Source organism: Anthonomus grandis, chromosome 7 (genome assembly GCF_022605725.1).
Source record: "Anthonomus grandis grandis chromosome 7, icAntGran1.3, whole genome shotgun sequence".
NCBI classification, from domain to species: Eukaryota; Metazoa; Arthropoda; class Insecta; order Coleoptera; family Curculionidae; genus Anthonomus; species Anthonomus grandis.
The window spans coordinates 21407545-21429053 of record NC_065552.1 but is presented as its reverse complement, the minus strand read 5'-3'; the positions used below and the strand labels follow the sequence as shown (position 1 = coordinate 21429053).

The following is a 21509-nucleotide window of genomic DNA, read 5'->3' as shown; positions in this document are numbered from 1 at the left end:
ACTTGCCGAAATGCATCACTCCTGAAATCAGAGGATTAGCATTTTATTTGTGGAGAAAAGACTTCCCCTTAACTTTTCAAAATTAAATATGTTTTTGATTTGGTATGAAATCGTACCCCAAAAGGGGATTGAAAGAAAAGTCTGACATAAGCCCTGGGCCGTATATATAATACCAATTTTAAACCTTTGTAAGTGTACCTTATATTAATTTTTTAAGCGTTTTCTGTGTCTGTTTGTCTATTGGTCGGAACTATTTCCTTTTAGTATTCCCTGATGATGGACACCACTGTGTCTGAAACACGTCGGGAATTTTAAATAACCAAATGTTTAATAGATAAGTGGAAGGATACTGCAGGATTTTCATTTTACCTTAAACTACGACTCCAATGCAAGTATGGCCTATTTCTTCACTATTTTGTAATTTGTTTCATGTTACTATATTCCTTTAATTATAATGTGTATGCATAAATATCGATTACGTAGCGTAACTATGCCTACTCAAATTTCTTATTGGTGGCAATTAAGAATTCACCTAGCGGTCATCTTGCAAATTCATAAACGGCCCGGTGTAGAGTTGCTTAGTCGGTAAATTATACTAAAGTGATTTTATACACAAATTACTGTTGGTTTCTGGCCTAATTTGTAAGAGAATATATGATCAAAGATGTTGATCAAAGTGTTATAATAGCTATACTATATCAAACGAGTTACATCATTTAGTTACAAGTTATTCTTATAAATTATGTTGTGGTGAGTTAAGACATCTGCCTAAAACATACACTACATGTATATATATTTCGTACCGGTACGATTTAGGAATATTTATATATAAATTTTCTGATTGAATATTATTGTTTATCATTCATTTTAAAGCACTAAAATTAAACTGCTTTAGCTTTGTAAAACAGCATGTTTCTTTTTAAAATTTGCCTTTTAATCCATGTCCGCTGATAGTTGTATTGATATTTTCTTATGTATTAATAAACATTTTAACTATTATTATTATTATTAATAATATTATTATAAAGATTTCATCTTAAACGGCGTTCGCACTCCTCTCTGGGGAGGGGGAACCTTCACTTATCCCAGATATCAGAAGGATGAAGCTCTGATGGAGTCTTTTCTATGTAGTCGGACCCTGTTCGTTACATACATTTACACAAAATACACTTAAACTTGTTCTAAATCCCTATACTTAATAATATTTTCATTATATTTCGCAAGAATTTTGAATAATTTCTTGTTGGTATTACTTGATCTTGGATAGACAAGAAAAACTTACAGTTTTTCTTGCTCGGTGCTATGGTGTATGGGTATCTCAAGCTCCTGGAGTTTAAGTGGTGTTGAGTCGTCTGCTGTACCGTATGTGAAGCAGACGACTCGACGATGGATGTCTGATATTTCAGTCTTTCTTAAGAAAAAGGATCGCAAGTTATTAATTTGCCGAGTTAGCTGCTTTCCTATGTCAGCCATTCCTCTCCCTCCCATATTTCGAGATAGCGTAGTTCGTTCTACGGTACTGCGCGGATGATGCTTTTTGGCTTTCGTTAGGAGTGTTCTAGCCTTTCTTAGCAAATTCTTAATGTCCGTTTTATTCCATCCTATAATACCAAAAGAGTTAGTGAACTGACTCCATATGTATTAATAACTTTAAATAAGTTTCTGCTATTAAGGCTTGTTTTAAGAAGTCGTCGCATTCTTATAGTGAACTTAGTAGTCAGCTCATTCTTTATAGTTCTGTGGTCTATTTTTTGCACCTGCCTTATTGTTAGATATTTGTAGGATTCTTCTTCATCCATAGCATTAATTATCTGCCTGTAGTCTATCTGAAAGTCACCTGGTTGTCGTTTACCCTTAATAATGTTTACAGTTCGGCACTTATCCAGTCCAAAGGTCATTCCTATATCATCAGAGAACCTGTCCACTATTTTAAGCATCTGTTCTAGTTGATTTCGTGTTGCCGCAAGAGTTTTTAAATCATCCATATAAAGTAGATGGTTTACTTTTGTTAGTTCTCTATTATTCTTTGTTAGGCCAAATCCGTAGTTAGCTGAATTAAGTTGGCTAGAGAGTGGATTTATGGCAAGACAGAACCAAAGTGGACTACAATTTAAGTACATTGATAGGCCATTTATGTGGATTATTTATTATGCATCAAAAGCTTTTCGGTAGTGAACGAATGCTGCGAAAAGGTTTCTCTTGTTGTTAAATGCTCGAATGCCAACTACAGAGTTAATAATTAGTTGTTTTTTACACTCCATAGTACATGTACATCCTGTCTGTTGAGCCGCTATGATGTTATTCACAATGTCAGTAAATACGTTCTGTAATGCAAGATGTAATTAGTTTATAGAGTGTGGATAAGCATGTTATTGGCCGATATTTAGCCAGATCTTGAATGTTTTGGCAGTCCTTGGATAAGAGGTATTTACTATCTGTTAAAAAATTGGGCATATCCTGAGGGTTCTTGAGTATGTCGTTTAGAAAGTCGGTCAGTTTTTAATGTGTTGACCACAATTTCTTAATCCAGTAATTTTGAACGTGATTTAGGCCTGGAGTTTTCCAGTTATGTAGCTTTTTTATGCCTTTAGTAACTTCGTCAACTGAAAATGGTAAAAATGCCATTTGGTTATATGTTTGACACTTTACTCGTTCTTCATACAGCTATTCAGTGTTGAGGTTGCATTCATTAGTCGTTGTTAATTGAGTGTCCCAGAACTCCTCGATGTTTTCTTTAGTAGGGTAAATGCTAATGGCAGTGTTTGTTGGGGCAGTGTTATTAAACTTTTGATAAAATTGCTTCTCTGAGCGTTCAAAAAGTAAATTATCTTATTTCCTATTATTACTGGATTTATACCTTTTTAAGTGACCTGAAAAAGTAGATAACTTCTGTTTAAGGGTGTCTAGACATTGTTCCAGGGTATAATTTTCTGGGTCCTGTTGTGTATGTTGTTGGGTCTGACGCATTATTTTCTATACTCTTTCTTGTACTTTTCTGGTTCTGATACCTCTAAAGTATTCCTTTAGACGGCCAATGTCTTTCCTAATATCTTCAATCTTTCTTAGTAGTCTCCTTTCCCATGGCAGTGTCGGTCTTTTATTACGTGTAATACTTTGCTGATTATTTATTATTTTTTATTCCCAAGGTTTTTTTAACAGCGAAAGCCGTACGGTAGATTATTAGATGAAGCTGTTCAAGCGTCGTGCCTGAAAGAATATAATCAGGTATAATTAAGTTGACAGCATTAAGAAGATTAGCCATTTGCGGGAGGAGTTAACTTATCTGTTGCCCCAGATTTGTTACCTTAAAGAAAATGCGCGTTATAGATTCATTTATTATTATTATTATTATTATTATTATTATTATTATTATTATTATTATTATTATTATTATTATTATTATTATTAGTATATTCTGGCACTGGACCGCTGTACCAAGTGGTGAAATAGGATCAAATACTACTTGTGTTTGTTGTATAAAGGCCGCCGAAGATTTTACTAAGTTGATGTGCTAAAAAGAGGAGATCCACAAAATACCCTTTACACTTGCTCTGACAGTGGCTAGATAACCTCTGAACTGTTTTTAGGCTAGATTAAGCATTTAATAGGATTTACTCCGTTAGAAAAAAAAAATTAAAAAAACTCAGTTAAAAACACATGCTTTTGACCTTGGATGAGCATTATAATCACACAAAAAATATTGAAGCCATAAGACTGCTAGAAAATATGGAATTATACAATACAGCACCAACAACTTCAATCTCTAGACAAATATTTTCTCAAATCTTTAAAGAATCATTTTATTGAAATATTAGAGGCTGGAAACGCACACATCGAGGCAGCAATATGAAACAGACAGATATTGCTGAACTGTTAGGCTTAACATATCCTACGGATTTAAAGCTTGTGGTTTATGGCCGCCTGATCGTTGGAAGATCAGAGAAGAAGAATATATTGTAATCGATATCCTAATTAAGAAAGAGGAAGATATAAACCATTTGGATGAAAGTAATGACGAAAGTGACTCTTTAACACAAAAATAACACTAAAAAATCGCCAAGAATTCATTAATAAGTGCCTCCGTAGATACAACAACACCATCATTATTTACATCAAGATATAAGGTTTCATTTCCAAAAACTGTCTTCAATTCCAAGAATTAAAATTGTAGACAAATTCTATAAGATAAATTTGAAAGGTGATACAGCGGCTCTTAACCGAAAGTCCATACCAAAATAACTTTTTAAAAAAATTGTTGAAAATGAGAAAAAGAAAGTCAAAATAGCGTCTACCAACAGCAACGTGAGATCAAGCAAATGTGCATGGTGAAACAAACGCTACATTTACCATGACGAGGCTGCTAGTCGAGGGACTACATCATAAAAACCATTGTACGTTAAATGTCACTCATTATCCTATGTTATTAAAGAAGCGCACGTAGTTAGGATACTGCTCTGTAGTTTCAGTAACACTTCGACAAGTTGCGGCTGTGGAAACTAACCGGAAATCCATTCCGAAAGAATTAGAAGAATTGGTATTATCGTCAGACCCGGGTTTAAGGACAGACCAAAGAGGGAGGCTGAGGCATTTGGTCTATAAATATCGATATGTCCAACATAGTCCATTATAAAATGCTCGTCGAATCCAGACGGCCCAAAGAAAGGCGTCATAGAATTAGCAGTCCAGGATCTTCACCGGTAGTACTGGTAAATAAGAAAGACGGCTCGACCAGATATTGCATAGACAGCTTAATAACGTGACCAAAAAGGAGACCTCGCATTGATGACACTTTGGACACTGGCTGGATCGAAGATTTATCCCACGCCTGAAACGTGGATACTGGCAAGTGCAGTTAGCCCCTGCAGACCGGAAAAAGACGGCTCTCACGGTGAGTACTGCATTATGCCAATTTAACGTGATGCCAACGCTCCTGCCACTTTTGAACTAATGATAAAAACAAATTTCGGACTATGTATAAGTTGTTCTTTATTAAATACCAGGATTATTTTGACAAGCTATGTAATCTTTCACTTGATCTTATCTCATAAGTACTCGCTAGGATTAAGATTTGTGGAATGGGAATTATAGTAGTTTTTTTACCGATCATAATTCCACCCTAAAACACGAAAGTACCTTCTTTGTATTTCGGGCTAGGTGTGGCAGCGCTAAATCTAGCTTGTGTCCATTTACCTCTTAAAATGTGAGTTTTCTGCTCTTCGGATCGTAAGCCGATTCTGATTTCATCCGAAAATAAGACATTTGTCCAATTTTCATACTCTAAACACCAATTTAAATAGTCAGTTTTGTTTAGCCTTAAAAGTTCTGGAACCCTTAACTGTATTCTGCTAAATGATTCCCGAGCGCGAAGTCTTCTTCTGATGGGTTCTACACAAACATTAATACCCGAATGTACGGCGCATTTTTAGTTAAATGTGAGAAAATAAATAAATTATAAACTCAATGCGACTTATAAGCGAAATAATAAAATCGACACTGCCGGAACAAATGTTATCAGTTATTTTGTTTATCTTCCTATTCTAGTTCATCCTCCATATGCAACACAATTTTCTATTAAAAATGGCTTGTTCAAGGATTTTTTTGTTTTAATATAATAAATTTAAAGTAAAGTTCCAAAAAAAGCCAAAAAACAAGCCTAACAATTGTTGGATTATGTATAATGTGAAATAAAAAGTAAAACTATTATCAATTCGCTCATTACTATCAATTAATAATTACACACAACTTATCAACAGTTCCAGTTCATAAATATTTATGTTACATCCGAAACGGCAATATATCAGAAATAAATGTTATTTGCATTCCATGATACGGAAACTAAATTATGCGATCCGAATACATACAGATAGGGTAATTGTATACATTCCTCTACGGTAATATCTTTCTGTTAATATTCAGGTTTAAATTAATATATTGTGTTGGATTGCTCTCATGAGCATAGGCAACAGAGGCAAGCTCTAAATATTTCACTCTGTTGAGACAAATTTAAGATTTATTCACGTCAATAAAATCACATCCACACATTATAAATTCCATTGTTGTTCCACTAGGTACGTAAAAAGGGCGAAAACAATTTAGTACTTAACCCTAATGCTAGTACTTAAATCTATCATTTGTCAAATGATCAAAACCTATTTTAATAATTTAATCTCAGGTCACCAACATGACTTCAAGGAAGGCGGATCCACAGTATCTAATCTATGTTTGATACTCAACTTCTATCATTCTTCAGAACTCAAGACTCCTGTGTCTCAGCCTTATTAATGATGATTTTGAGAGAATTTCTGTTTGGTCTGGAAACCATGGTTTATTGTTAAATGCAAAAAAATGCATATTTGAACATTGGATCAGATTGTATTAGGAAAAAATTTTACTCATTGAGCCACATGTTCCAAAAAAGCTTTCTTTAGTGTATCTAAACTGACGCCTATATCCACATAAACATTTACTTCTACAGAATATCAAAATGATATTGATTGAATCTTTAGTTTTCTCATTACTGAGATGATGTACATTATTATTTTTTAAATTCATAATACCAAAGAAAAAATCAATTGGCCCAAAACTCATGTAATATGTCTATGGAGGTGACAAGCATGATCGTATTACTCTTATACATCTGAAATTTAATTTATGTGTTGATCTTTACTTTGCTCTATTTATGAATGGCATAGTGAGCACACATTCTCCCAATTACCTGGTTCACTATCTGGAGCCTCGGCGAGACCTCCATAATCTAAATCTCAGGAATTGTGTTCGATACCATATTCCTACCCACAACGGTAATTCGGGAATTGAATTCTTCTTTTTTATAGACATGTCCACGAAGGTTGAATCTCATTCATGTTCATATTCTACTAGTAAGATTGAAATTAGCTCTTCGAAAAGCTTAAGTATCTTTATTCTTAATATACAATCCCTAAGAAACAAGATGGATGAGCTTCATCTTTTGCTGGACACATGTAATTTTCCTGATATTGTACTTCTGACTGAGCACTGGTTGAGGCCTAGTGAATGTTTTTTAATATCTGATTATGTTCCTATATCAAATTTTTGTCGTCAACAATTTATACATGGAGGAACCATGATCTTGGCTAGGCAAACAATTGAAACGATTTTTTGTAATATTGATAAGTACGATAATCTTCTGTTAGAGAATGTTTTTGAATTCTCTCTTTCTTTTTGTAAGCGTTTTAATTTATATATTCTTTGTGTTTATAGGCCACCTACAGGAGATATTGCTATGTTTCTGGACAAGCTTGATTCTCTTTTATCCCAGTTGTCCCTACACTCTAAGGTTATATTGGCTGGTGACTTTAATTAATATCAACTACACTGATGAAACCTTGCCACGTACTTCTCTTTTAAGTATTTTGAATTCTCACGACTTGAAAATGCACGTTCTTTCTCCCACACGAATAACTTCTTCATCTGCAACTACAATTGACTATTTCTGTACAAAGTTTGATGACGTTTTATGCACAGTACTCCCATCTGGTATTTCCGACCATGAAGCTATTCTTGCTAAAATGCCATATAATACTGTATTATCTTCATCTCATTATATGGGAAGAATTTTCAATGCTTTTTCTGCTGCTACAGCTTCGGTAAATTAGAATGCACTTGAAACGGCTTCTGACCCACTTACTTTATTTTTTCAAGTTCTGTGTGATAAGATCAATCAGTGCTTTCCTAAAATGAGGCCTAAAACTAAGAAACGAAAACAATGGGTTACAAGAGGCCTTAGAATTTCACCTAAAAACCTCAGTTTTTTGACTAAATTGTGCAAATATACCACAAATGAAAATATCCTTGTATATCATCAGAAATTCCATAGTCTGTACAGAAAGACAATTAAAGCAGCAAAATCTAATTATTATAGGGATCGCTTAAATATGTCATCAAATAGGCAAAGAGAGTGTTGGTCGATTATTAATGATTTTAGACATTGCCATAGAAAAGTATCTGAACCGGAGTTAAGACCTGACATTTTAAACGACTATTATTGTAATATACCTAATATCTTGCTCAAGGGCATTCGTAGTAACATTGATCCCTTACACTATCTTCAACAAGTGTCGGTTGAGCATTAATTTTTCTTTCATCTTGTCGATGTTACCGAAGTAAAAAATGAAATTAAACGCCTAAAAAACCATAAATCATCTGGAGCTGATGGGATATCTTCGAGGTTGTTACTCTTTTTGCCTGATTCAGCCTTAAATGCTTTAGTTTCTGCCATAAACAATTCTTTACATATTGGCATTTTTCCTTCATGTTTAAAAGAGGCAGTGGTTATCCCTCTTCATAAGGGTGGAGATAAAGGGACTCATGATGCTGTTTTTAGCTTTTTGGAGAGCGTCTATGTGTCCTTGAATTCTGGAGAGTCATCGGCGGCAGTGGTTTGTGATCTATCCAAAGTATTTGACTGTGTGGATCATGGAATACTGTTATCTAAGCTCGATAAATATGGTTTTAGGGGCGTAGCGTTGCGATGGCTTGAGTCCTATCTATCAAATCGTACTCAGAAGGTTACAGTGTCTGGGCGTTTGTCTGCTTCTAGATCCCTAAAATGCGGCGTTCCCCCCAGGGTTCAGTGTTGGGACCACTGTTATTTTTACTGTATGTGGATGACTTGAGTTCATTGAAACTTCAGGGCAAGGTGGTTCAGTTTGCTGATGATACCACCATACTACGGAGCCATAAGTTCTGATTATATTAAGACTTGTATCCTTGAAGACCTTCAGATTTTATCAGGGTGGTGTGCTTCCAAGAGGCTCGTGTTTAATGTAAGAAAGACGTCTATTATGGGGTTTAAGTGCGATGTTCAGGGTCTGATGTTTGACGAAAATTCCCTCTTGCAGAATAAAGAGTGCTGCAAGTTCCTAGGAATTACTATTGATGGTCGCCTTCGGTTTGAAGATCAGATTTTACATTTAGCTGGGAAATTATCTTCTGGATGTTTTGCACTAAGAATGGCAAAACAAGAGCTGGGAGGGGTGGTTGCAGGTTCAGTGTACTTTTCACTTATTGAATCTCATATTCGGTATGGCTTGCCTTTTTGGGGTTTAACCAATAAGGGGCTACTTAACATTGTCATTGTTATTCAAAAAAAAGCAGTTAGATACCTGTGTTCTGCTAAGTTAAGAGATTCTTGCAAACCCCTCTTCATTTCTGAAAAAATCCTAACTCTTTTTTCACTCTTTATCTTAGAAACAGCTGCTCTTATTCACAAAATTTCCAAACTACCCTCTGACACTGGCCATTTGACTCGTCGTGTAAATGATGTTCCTTTACCTATTCCTACGTCTTCCCTTACCAAAGTAAAAAAATTCACAATCATGTTCCTCTATGTGTTAGACATATATCGGATGTTAAGAAATTTAAAAGAGAATTAAAAACGCTTTTATTGGCTAAGGCATATTATAACCTGGATGACTTTTTTATTGATAGGTTTTAACCTTGGACATGTTGGAAAGTTTTTTGTTTTTCCTTTTTTCTTCTCTAGTTTTGTCAACAAATTTACCTTTATTTGGTAATTGATTGTTTTATTTAGTTATCTTCAATTCAAGTATGTTCAAAAAGTTTTGTCTTCTTGTGTTTAATTTTGTTTATTGTTTTGTCAATTTTTGAAATTGTATTTTTGTTTTGTTTTTTTTTAGCTTGTAGGATGCTTGTACACAAGATTATTCTTAGGTAATATAGCACATTTTCTTTCTTTCTTTCTTTACAACACTGGAAAATTTATAAACTGGTTTTCGTACAGAGCAGCAGTGTTTTAACATTCTGATTTTTTTGTGTTATTAACTAGCTCTAGGCGATCTGTATTTAGGACTGAATATTATATTGTAAAATTCATAGAGGGTAATATTTTTATTTTAATTAATATATTTCCATGTAGACTTAAAAATGTTTATGGGTCGATATCCGTATAGGTAGTTTAAAATTAGTTAGCTTGCCGGGTCAGTCTTAAATTGTTTTTTTCTTGATCTGGCCCATATATTATATCCTATGTTTTTTTGTAATTGACATATTGTATTTTCATGTGTGTATAGTAATTATTAATGTTATAAATTGTAGAATATTGTAGTATGTTTTGTTTGTTGTAATCAGGTGTTACGTAAGAACGCACTCTGCGAATAACACCTTTTATATATCCACATATGTATGTTTATAGTATAGGCAATAAATATTTTTCTTTCTTTCTTTCGTTTTCAAATCGTGTTGCTTAGCTATATATCAACACATATAATAATGTTAATTTAAGTTATTGATGTTAGATTTTGGATTAAAAATAAAAAGTAGAAATAGATATATGTTATTCTAAACACAAAAATAATATTTTCAAAGCAAAAAAAAATTATTAAAATTTTTATTCCTAAAACCACTTCTAAAAAATTTGAAATGGCAACACCGCCGGCATAAGCTGATGTCATCTTGAGAAATGTCTGTGTTTTTTCTTTAGTTTTTGGTTGAAAAGGGAAAAAGGTTGAGTCATTTCAGTGTTTTTGTAAACTGTTACGATAGTAAACACTTCTGCTGTTTGTGCCGCACCGTGGAAAAAGGCGATTTAAGCCGATCTTTTCATAAGTAAATACCGATATTATCATAACATCATATCAATGGACAACGATCATCATAAACGTAAAATAATAAGAACTTATTAAGAAATCTATAATAATTGTAAAATATTTAATTTCCATAAAAATACTTTTTATTAGATAAGTACCTTTACTCTAATGAAGTACGTTAAAAAAACGCATAAAGAGTTTATAAACGATAATATTGTTTATAATTTAAAGCATAATCTATTAATAATAAATATTTATCATGTAAATATTTTTTTACGACGTCACTGGTAAAGATCACGTGTGTCGGTAGAATCAACAATGGGATCGAGCGGCGTTGCGATGTTGTTGTCTTTTTCTCTAATATACGTGATCTACATTCCTTTAACTTTGAATGTTGACTTCTTTATAAAGTATCTTATCATATTTTATGAAAAAAAAGTAGTTCATATTTTATTAAAGAGGAATAGTATTGTTTTGCCCGTGTCAAAATAAGTGAAAATTTTTTATGATATTGAGAAGTGTGTTTTTGTTTGCCATTTCTACATAAGCATTTGGCATCATTGCCTCAGAGATGTTGCAAGCAAACAAACTGCCCATAGTTCCACGGCAATGCTAATTCTAACCTTTCAATGTTCTAAGCTATATTTACTGATTAATTCACTCATACCTTTCTCACAGCTTAGAGTTAGAGTAAGTGCAACTTTCTCAGATTGCAATTAGAGCTGATCGTTTGGATCTTGTAGTTATACTGGAATTTAATTTGTTGAATAGTGCATATTCACAAAATATAATTAAAAAAGCTTTAAAAGTTTTAGGTTTTATTATCTGGAGTACCAAAAACTTTAACAAATTTCTATTTATATATAAAATTCTTTTGTGAGACCACATCTAAAATATGGTGCCCACAAACAGAATGTTCAAGCAATGACAGAATAGATTTAGAAAAAAATCTTAAACCTTGACGGTGCTTTATACGTAAAAAATTTAAGGAACCGAACTTGCTCCAAATTAAAATGAAGATTTTAAGAGAAAAATTTTTAATTTTTGGAATGATTATCATTTTTTTATCTAAAAGTATTCAGTCTCAATGCAGTATATACGCCACTGGCAGAATTTTAAAAAAATATGCAAATCTTGATGCTTAAAAGCTACATCTCAAATTTTCTAGAAATATTTCAAGTAGTGTAAAAGTTTTTTTTGTGTTATAATTTTAACACCCTGAATCTAGGAAAGAAGGCATTTCTCGACATACAGTGCATCCCAAAAGTTATGTCTAAATTCATTTAAAATTCAGGGGTGTGTTCGAAAAAAAAACGCTCGGACCCGTCGAATTTTATTTCAAGTTGCGCATTTTTGTACGTGAAGTATGTTTATACAGGGTTGCTCAAAAATAAATTACGACCATCAACTTCATTTTTTCAAATGAAAGCATCTTTTTTTTTATTTCATCTTTGAATTTCTCGTGGAATTCTACGTATGTTTCATGCATCATGTCCTATACCTAAAGTCAACAGTTATCGAAAAAAAGACGATTCATGTAACAAATAAAAAAAGAACAAAAATTAAGTTAAATGTTCAAAATGGTTGCCATTCACGGCTTGACAATATCCAAGGCGATCAATAAAGTTTCGTTGCACATTTTCAATAATTTCCGGAGTTATGGCGCGCACTTCTCTGCGAATTCTCTCTTTCAAGTCGTTTAGATTATTTCGCCTATTTACAAATACCTTCGACTTGAGGTATCCCTACAAAAAAAGTTCATTGGTGTTAGGTCAGGCGACCTAGCAGGCCATTCGATGGGTCCTCTCCTTCCTATCCACCGATTGGGAAAGATTTCATCCAAAAATGTACGCACAGTGGCAGCATAGTGCGGAGGAGCGCCATCTTGCTGGAAACTTAGTTCTTCGTCAGGATAGTCTGGGTCGAATGGATTTGAAAATAAAGCTAGTAACGCTGGAACTAATTCAAATTGGAGAAAATCGAGATACACTTGTCCCGTTAAAGTCTGTTCACAGAAAAAGAAACCTATTACTCTTCCGCGCACTATTCCACACCACACATTTAGTTTTTGAGGGTATTGGGTGTTTACCTTCATCATCTAATGCGGATTTTCGGTTACCCAATATCGACAATTTTGTCTGTTCACACTACCATTAAAACAGAACGTGGCTTCATCGGAAAAAATAATATTTGTTACTAAATTATTATTTAGATTGCACATGTTTTGTAGGCGTTCACAAAACTCATTTCGCCTATCGAAATCGTCATCAAATAACTCTTGCACAGGAATAACTTTTGAGAATTTTGCTCTGTATAAAAATTCTCAGAGATAAGGTGACTCGTAAGGTAAACTTCAATAATAATGTTTGGTCGTTTTTTTTTCGATAACTGTTGACTTTAGGTATAGGACATGATGCTTGAAACATACGTCATATTTCATGCGAAATTCTAAAATGAAATAAAAAAAACGGTGCTTTCATTTGAAAAAATTAAGTTGATGGTCATAATTTATTTTTGAGCAACCCTGTATATACAAACTTCATGTACAACTTCATGTTTCGAACACACCCCTGAATTTTAAATGAATTTAGACATAGCTTTTGGGTTGCACTGTATAAACATGGCAGAAACATTGCAAAAACATTGCAAACAAACAAAGATCTGTCATGTAAGTCCAACTAAAAATGTCACCAATTATAAAGTTTGCTCCAAACACTTTTCTGGTTCTGATTTTAACAACCCTGATAATCCTGTGCGACTTAGATGGGATGCTGGAGTAGAAATGATATTCACATGGAGTAGAAACACAACACCTATTTGTTCAGTTTAAAGATAATGATGACACATCCAGACTGACATATCCTTCTCAAAAACTGATTTCCCTAATTGACTTAATCCACCTTAAGTTATACACATTTTTGGATAACCATGGTCATTTAGTGAATTTAGAGAAAAAGTTTTGGTTGGTTTATCAAAATTTTTTTAAGGACTTAGTAAGATATTAATAGGTAATATCTTATTTTTAAAAAGTCGATTCAGCCTTTTGAAAATCACTGAATTTAAATTATTTTAATTTTCACTTAAATATTTTCCAAAATACTTAAGCTAAATTATTTGAGACATTTTGATGTAAATGCTTTGCTTTTTACAGTCCTATTTTATTTACTGACCGATACAAGAAAAATCATATTTGCTTAAAGCTAAATTATAGATTATTATAAAACCCTTTAAAGTATTATTTAGAATCTTAATTGTGATCATAACTACTGTGATAATCAATACTTACTAATAATTATGACTTACATGTTTTGGATTATTAGGATGAAATACTTATTAGGATAATTAATTTTAACCCGATTAGCATATAATAGATATTGGTATACACAATATACTGCCTTAATCTGTTTTATTATGTTTCATGTTCCATACTTACTGCAGGCAACCCCACTGACTTGTGACATCTTTACCCGATTGTGACTAACCAAAAATCAAAAGTTGTATTTTGTTTTTATTTGCTTATACCAAAAAAATAAAAAAACATGCATATTAACTTGTACCTATGTATTTGTGTTATATCTAGTTATTATTAATTAATTTATTCACAATGAGAAGCCAGATTTATTTCAAGAAATGGGTTCAGTTTCTATCTTTTGTTTTCCATAATTTGTGGATATATATTATTTTGTTGCAATTGTATGGATGCTTAAAAAATATATATATTTAATTTTTTATTTACGTATGTTTGTTACATGTTTCCTATAATGTTTTAAACTCTTGTGGAAACAAAAAAAGCAGACTTTTTTTTTATAATAATTTCTGGATTTTTTCTGAAAATCCAGAAATTATTAGGATTTTCAGTTAAAATATGCTTTATACCTGCAACAATTCCATTTTTTATATAAAAGTTCTTATTATTACCATACTTACAGTATTTAATTTAGAATATATTGTAACTTTATTTTTAAAACCCTTTGTTAAATTTATTTTAATTCATCTTAAAATAAAATATTAAAAAGTCAATTTAGTTTTGTTTTTTTTATTTAAAATTTGCTCCCATACCTATCGTGCCAATTTATAATTCTTGGTAAGTAGCTATATCTAAATATCTTAAATATCCTAAATAAGCAATATCTTAAGAACTAAATTTAAATCAAATAATATTTTAGTTCATGTGTTTATTCTTGAATAAAGTTGTGAGGCCTGTCTGAGATGCAATATTTTTTTTTCCAACATTTGAAATTAACAATTTTAATAAAATCTGGGTATTTCTAAACTGATAAGCGTATTGTTAATTTTAAAATAAAATTATGTTTAATTATATCTCTCTTCACTCGTTAGTTAACGCATCAACTTCTGTAATTCTGCAAATTACTTCAATTTTAAATATCACACAATAGATCAGGCTTAAATTTTCCGCCACACGCCACCCAAGATGGTTGCCCCGTCTTTGTCAACAACATCAATAAAGCTGTCAACAGAATTTCTGTCTTTTCATTAGGCAACACGTATTTCTCTATATTTGTGTTCTGTGAGTATTAATCTATGCATAGGTCTTCAAAAGCGTAGACGAATATTCTCCAATAATACAGGAAAATCACTACTTGAGATCTCCAAAAATCTTGTTGCATTTAAATTTGCATCAAAAAAATGTGGACCAATTACAAAGTCGCCCATTATTCCTCACCATACATTAATAGACCATTTCTGTTGATTACAGACTACTCTAAACGCATGCGAATCGGAATCGGATTAATAGACCGTTTTCGAAGATGCATATATGTTTTGACGCTTAACATATACATAAACGTTATCTTAGCCGCTGTTTGACCCCAAAGCTCCCCAAAAAGGGTTTTCGAAATAGGTGACACGTTTACCGCTAACCTGACAATAGCAAAAGCTTTATTCCCAAGAAATTCGTTTTCATTGTTTTCTCTGTGATTATAACTCCTTACATTTTCTAACCTTACTTTTATTGGATATTAAACAAACTGATATTTTAGTTAGTAGTAGTCTAGATGTTTTATTAATATTTGGTCTACAATATTATATCTAATTTAATTAGGTAGCCTTATTTAAAAATTGGAAAGTACCTAAAGTTACAATATGATTGAGGATTTTGCAGCTCTCGAATCAGACCACAATTGATTGTGTATAATGTTTCATTTTGCTGGATCAACAAAGGGATTATTTGCTAGGATTTCCATCAAAAGTATTTGATTATCTTCAATATTAAATTTGATCCTACTTCTCTTGAATTTTGTCAAGACACTGGAATTCAATTTTGGGTTGGTCTGGAGTTGTTCTATTGGTTTTTACTGTTTTAGACAAAAGGAGACTGAATAAATAAACAATAATATGAACAACATTAATGCGCATGCGTTTCGCTATGTTTATGGCTATGTCTATCGTTCGTAAAATAGCGGAGTGTGTCGGTAGGGAAATACGATAAATGACACTTCAGATCACCTGTATGAAGCTTGTATGGTGAAAGTCGGAATCGTATGTTGGCCATCTTGCTTGGCAAAATTGACAGGGAGCTGACAGACAGTTCCCTTTCAATATTGGGGGTAATGTTTTAATTGATTTGCAGCAAGCAATTCCAGGTTTCTGGTAAGAAAATCTGATTTTACGTATTACTATTATGTTTTTGTATTGTCAATCTTAATTTTTTAATAAAATCAAATTCAGTTGCTTTCAATAAAGCAGGTTCACTTTTCAAGTATTTCATTTTTAACTTGATTATTATAAATACATATTACAAAATGTCTGGCCTCTCATTTTCTTTTCCACAATTAAAAAGTTGATTAAAATATTCCTGTAAACTTTTACCTGCATGTAAGAGTATTTATATTTTAAGTGATTCGCATAAACATAGTAAGAAAAGATTTTTTAAATTTCCTTCAGTCCCCATTACAACAAAAACGTGGAGAGAGATATGCAATATAAATTTTATTAAGACTTTGAGCTATAGATTTGTTCCTATCAGTTCTCTCCGACAAATTTTAATAACGCTCATACTACTGATACTGCTGGCTTTACACTATGATACATATTTATTTAAACATTTTTTTTTTCAAATGAATCATTAAGTGAATTTATTTATAAGGTTTGCACTGCCTATTTTTTTATTTTATTTTATGCTCGTATCATATAACTTCCTGTGTTCACTTAGACGAGACATAGGTATAGAGACTAAGAAAGCTGAGCACCCAGAATAGATCAGAATTTATGTTTTTCTTTTAACTTGTGTTTTTTAAAAGTTTCTTTTTAATTTATGTAGACATGTGTCTTTCAATTAAGTTTTTATTAATATTATAGTTCCATGAAATGTTAGTATTATAAAATACCAAGAAGTATACACTATGTAAGTTATATATGTTTATATTAAAGTAAGTTGTTTTCATTTTCAAAGAGTTTATTTTGTTTTGTTGTATATGTTGTTTCTTGGGATAATACTGTTATAAAATTTTGAATTAGTTTTTTAAATTGGTTTAATTTTTCTTTAGGAAACAAAAACAAGGATAATAATTCATCCTCTATTGAATATATATTTGTTTTACTAAAATAGGGATATTATTAACCTAATGGTAATGTCTTTAGATGTAGGTATGATAAAAAAATAGCACAAAAATCACAAACTTTTCTATTCTGTTTAAAAATTAGGGTAGTTCTAACAGTGTTAATAAAATACTTTTAAACATTAATTCTAACTTATATAAAGTCTGTTATAATAAATTATAGTAAATTACTTATATCATTTTAAGTATTTTTTTCAGAAAAATTAAATAATAAAACTATTAAAGCAAAATATTGTTTTATTCCCAATTTGTAATTGGTGTTATGTGGTACACTATTGTTAATTGATTACTGCAGTAAATTAACTCATTTAGATATGTATAGGGTCTACCAATAAGAATGATATAAGTTTAAATTGCGCAAAACAGACACATTGTTATTCGCGTCAACACTTTCTCTTGCAGCGGCGATATTTTCAGCGGTCCTTGCACTTTTTTGTCGCGTTGGTGGCTTATTATCCAGAAGAGTGCACTTCCGTTCAAACTTATTAATTGTGCGCCTTATTGCAAGCTCAGAAGGCCGTCCATGATGGCCAAAATCTTCTCTAAGAGCACGATAACAGGCTCTAACCGATTGCGCATTTTCGTAATACCTTTTCACGATAGCTATACGTTGCTCTTGACTTAAACAATTCATGATGAAATGTCAAAGTATACTTAACACAACTGATGCTTGATCCGCGTTTTGACACATACCATTTTGCGTACATGGCCCACTAAACTTCTATCACTTCTATTGGTAGACCCATTAAAATAAAGCTGAAGAATTTTATTTTTATTCTGATCAATATCTGATGCTAATACCAATCAAAAAGGTCCCTTTCTATAAGTAACCTCTTTGATTAGGCGTTTGCTTTAGATATTACTTAAATAATAAGATTATCAGATTAAATTAAATTTGATTTCCCGGTTTAATTTGGCCACGCCTTTCTGCCATTTTCATTGGTTCAATTAGGCACGACAATCTGTCAAGTTAGTTACAACAGTTTCCGTTGCCAAGCGAGAGGACGCTACCTGATTTGTCAGAGAAATTTCTAACAGTTTGTATGTAACCACCACTTCTCTATATATATGTGTTCTGTACTTCAAATGTCATACATGTCAATTAGTAGTTACCGGTGATACTTTTTAATGGTTTGAAAACTGTCTAATGATGAAAATTATGTCTGTTACAACAGTCATTTTTTATCGGTAAATAGAACATTATTTTAAAAAAATCGTTATAATTTGCAATCATATCCAAGACCCTCATACAAATTTAAACTCTTCATTTCCCGAAAGTTCTTGGAGACCATAGATTTTATAGGGATGAAAGTGATCTCGATTTAGATTACCCTAGAAACACTTGCTTGACTAATGATTCTCTGCAATCTGGTTTTGAATATGAGGATCTTCAACAACTTCAGCAATAACAACCTACTCAATATCTTCATTTTCCGTTATAGGTTTTCTTTTAAGATCCGTCTTGTACTTAACACTTTCAGTTTCTTTAAATAGAGCCAACATTCTTTCAAAAGCGGTCCTTATTTGGATGATTTTTATTGAGAAACCTTCCGGTTTAGACGCCCCCAATCTATTTTGGAGACATTCACCAAGAATAAATACCATGTCAATTCGTTAAAAAGTCAAGTAAAAAATTGTTAAAGGCTAATTATTAAACGAGAATTGTGAAAAAGCATTTAAATAACTGACAACTAAATTATAAACATCATGACCTGCCAACCTGTGATCTCCTACTCAGTGAGTATTGAATAAATAGCAAAAAATCAACATGTATTTTAAAAAAAGGAATTTTCATAAAAACTCGAAAATGTAGCTATAGAAAGAAAGAATAAAAAATTTAAAAATCTTATTAAATTAGAAAAAGAATTCATTATCACATTTATTCGTGATATAAAATAGAGGATGTTCCATTTAAATTTAGCAACTTATTGCTTTTTAAAAACTGTAATAATTTAAACGTAATTTTTGAACGTGCTGTATAAAATAATAGATTTTTTTACAAATCAAATGTAAAATTTAATAATTTATAGTGCTCCTTAGTGCAAATATAGTAGAAAAAGAGAAAACATATCTTTCTCGAAAATCTCTTGAAAATCTCGAAAATTGTGTCAGTATTTTCACAAAACACAAATATTTCGAAAGCTTTAATGCTTAGGCTGGGTAAACCTTAATAAAACATACCTTTATTTACGATGTATTATCTAAAAATCAAATAATATACAGGGTGTTCCTTGAAAAAAACATAATTTTGTCTACAACAGACATTTGAAATACCCTGTATGTCATAAAAATAATTTTACAAAAGCTCTGGAACGCCTCTGATATTCCCATTTTTTTAAAATATATATTCCGTGTCATATATCGTAAATAACCATGTATATGTATATATTATATATAACTAATGTTAATGGATATGCATAATCTAATGGCTATATTATCAGCAATCAAATATAATTAATTGTCTATTTATGCTAAAAATATAATAAAAATAATCCACTTACCATCACCCGACATGCTGATGCTAAACCCGCCCAACGAAAACACCGATATCATCAAAAATGCGCTTTTGTTTCGGTTAAGCAAAGCGAAAAAACAACCGCGTTAAATATAAAAAAAAACAAAATGTCAATGCATCAATAAGCCAAATAATTCAATAAACGGAACGAAAAAATCACGTAGTTAATAAAAAACGACGCCCCTCACGCTGTCGTAGTACGCGTCGCGACGCGTCCATAGTTTTCGCGATTTCAGCCCTCCCCACGAAAAAAGCTACGCCAACGAATGCCGACTGAAAACTAAGCTGGAGTCTACCTTGAAAACTTGGGGGATCGATATGGATTGGTGTGGGGATAGGGGGGTAATGTGGGGGGAAAAAGATACGACGGGAACCAGCAGCGCATGTCATGTTGCCAGCTGTATGGATGATTTTGTACATTGTGTTTCAGTTTCGGACTGTTTGGGATTTGATGATGGAGGACGTTAAGATGGAAATCGCTATAAAGGATAAAAAGTCATTTTATATAAGGTGCTCCGTTGATCATGTTACAAACTTCTAGGGTAGATAGAAAACGTCAAAAATTAAGAAAAGTTCATATGAACATGAGTCCGGAAATGCTTCCTCAGGGAGCTAGAGCTCTTTGAAGATAACTTTTAAAAACTATAGTTTGCGTTTTATAGCTTCGGAACTACTTTAGCTACCGCAACCAATTTTGAGACAAATTATTGTTAGTAGGGGAGACTGGGGAACGTTGGACACTTTTTGATAAAAGCTATTATAAGAAGAACAAAAATTGACTTGGAGCTTTCGTTTTCAAGTACCAATAAAACTACATATTTGGACAATACAGTTTTCGTAAAAACAAAACTTCAAAACAACTTTAAGATTTTTTTTCGCACATTTTCATTTAAGTACAAAATATGACCATAGTGCCCCATACCGGGGCACCTTGAACACATCAAAGGGGTACCATGGACATGACACTAAATATGTAAGGCTTAACTTAAAAACACCTATAAATGTAACATTATATGCTTTATCCCATATTATAAGACTTCAAATCAACATTAAATCGATGTAAGCTATTTGCCCTTGCAGTTCTACCAATCTGAGCTGGAGAAGGAAGATGCAACACAATATTATCAAAATCTATAGTAGACTGATCTTCTATAATAGGAAAAATAACATTGTTACCATGCTTGCGTAAAAAATTTACAGTTAACTCGCATTGACCCGAATGAATCTCTGTAACTTGCCCTATATAATACTTTTAAGTCTCCTCTTCTTCTAATCTATTTATTTCTGGCGTAGCCGTCAAAATTGTTGTTGTTTTCCGTTTACGCTTATTAAATGCCTTTAAAAGCTCCTTTTTTCCTTTCGGGTATGGGCGAATCATGTCGGGGGTTACGATCTGTTTTTCCGGAGTAGAATTTCCATAAAAACTTAAGGTATGAATTGGGGAGTCTAAATTGAGTGTTGTGTCATTGTTAGAGGCGCTGATATGACCACAATTCATCGGAGAGTGACTAAGCTCAGTGATTCTTGAAGTCAATGGTAATTGCAAGCTTTCATCATCTTCACCTGTAACGTGCTGATCCATTGGAAGATTGGTTACTTTGGCTGAGAAAAAATCACTATCTTGAAATATATTTTTTGTCAAACGGGAATATTCCTGTAGCGCGGAACTCGGATATTATATTTCTCATGCTAAATGCGAGCGGATAAGCCTTTCCTAACAGTTCCGCTATGTCATATGAAGTTATTTTTTTCCCTGGATTTTCCATTAACCAAGATCTAGAACAATGAAAAAAAATATACTTAAATTAATAAAAAATATAAATAATAATA

The 21509-nt window shown here is 32.3% G+C and overlaps 1 protein-coding gene across 1 annotated transcript in view; it reads right to left on the bottom strand.

The window, feature by feature from the left end:
• Positions 1-19938, bottom strand: part of LOC126738494 (small G protein signaling modulator 1-like) — a 159287-nt gene extending 139349 nt beyond the window's left edge. Inside the window, exon 1 of the mRNA XM_050443861.1 lies at positions 19666-19938. Within this exon, the coding sequence (XP_050299818.1) occupies positions 19666-19717 (52 nt within the window). The 5' untranslated portion in view covers positions 19718-19938. The remainder of the gene's footprint in view (positions 1-19665) is intronic.
• Positions 19939-21509: the final 1571 nt, after the last annotated feature.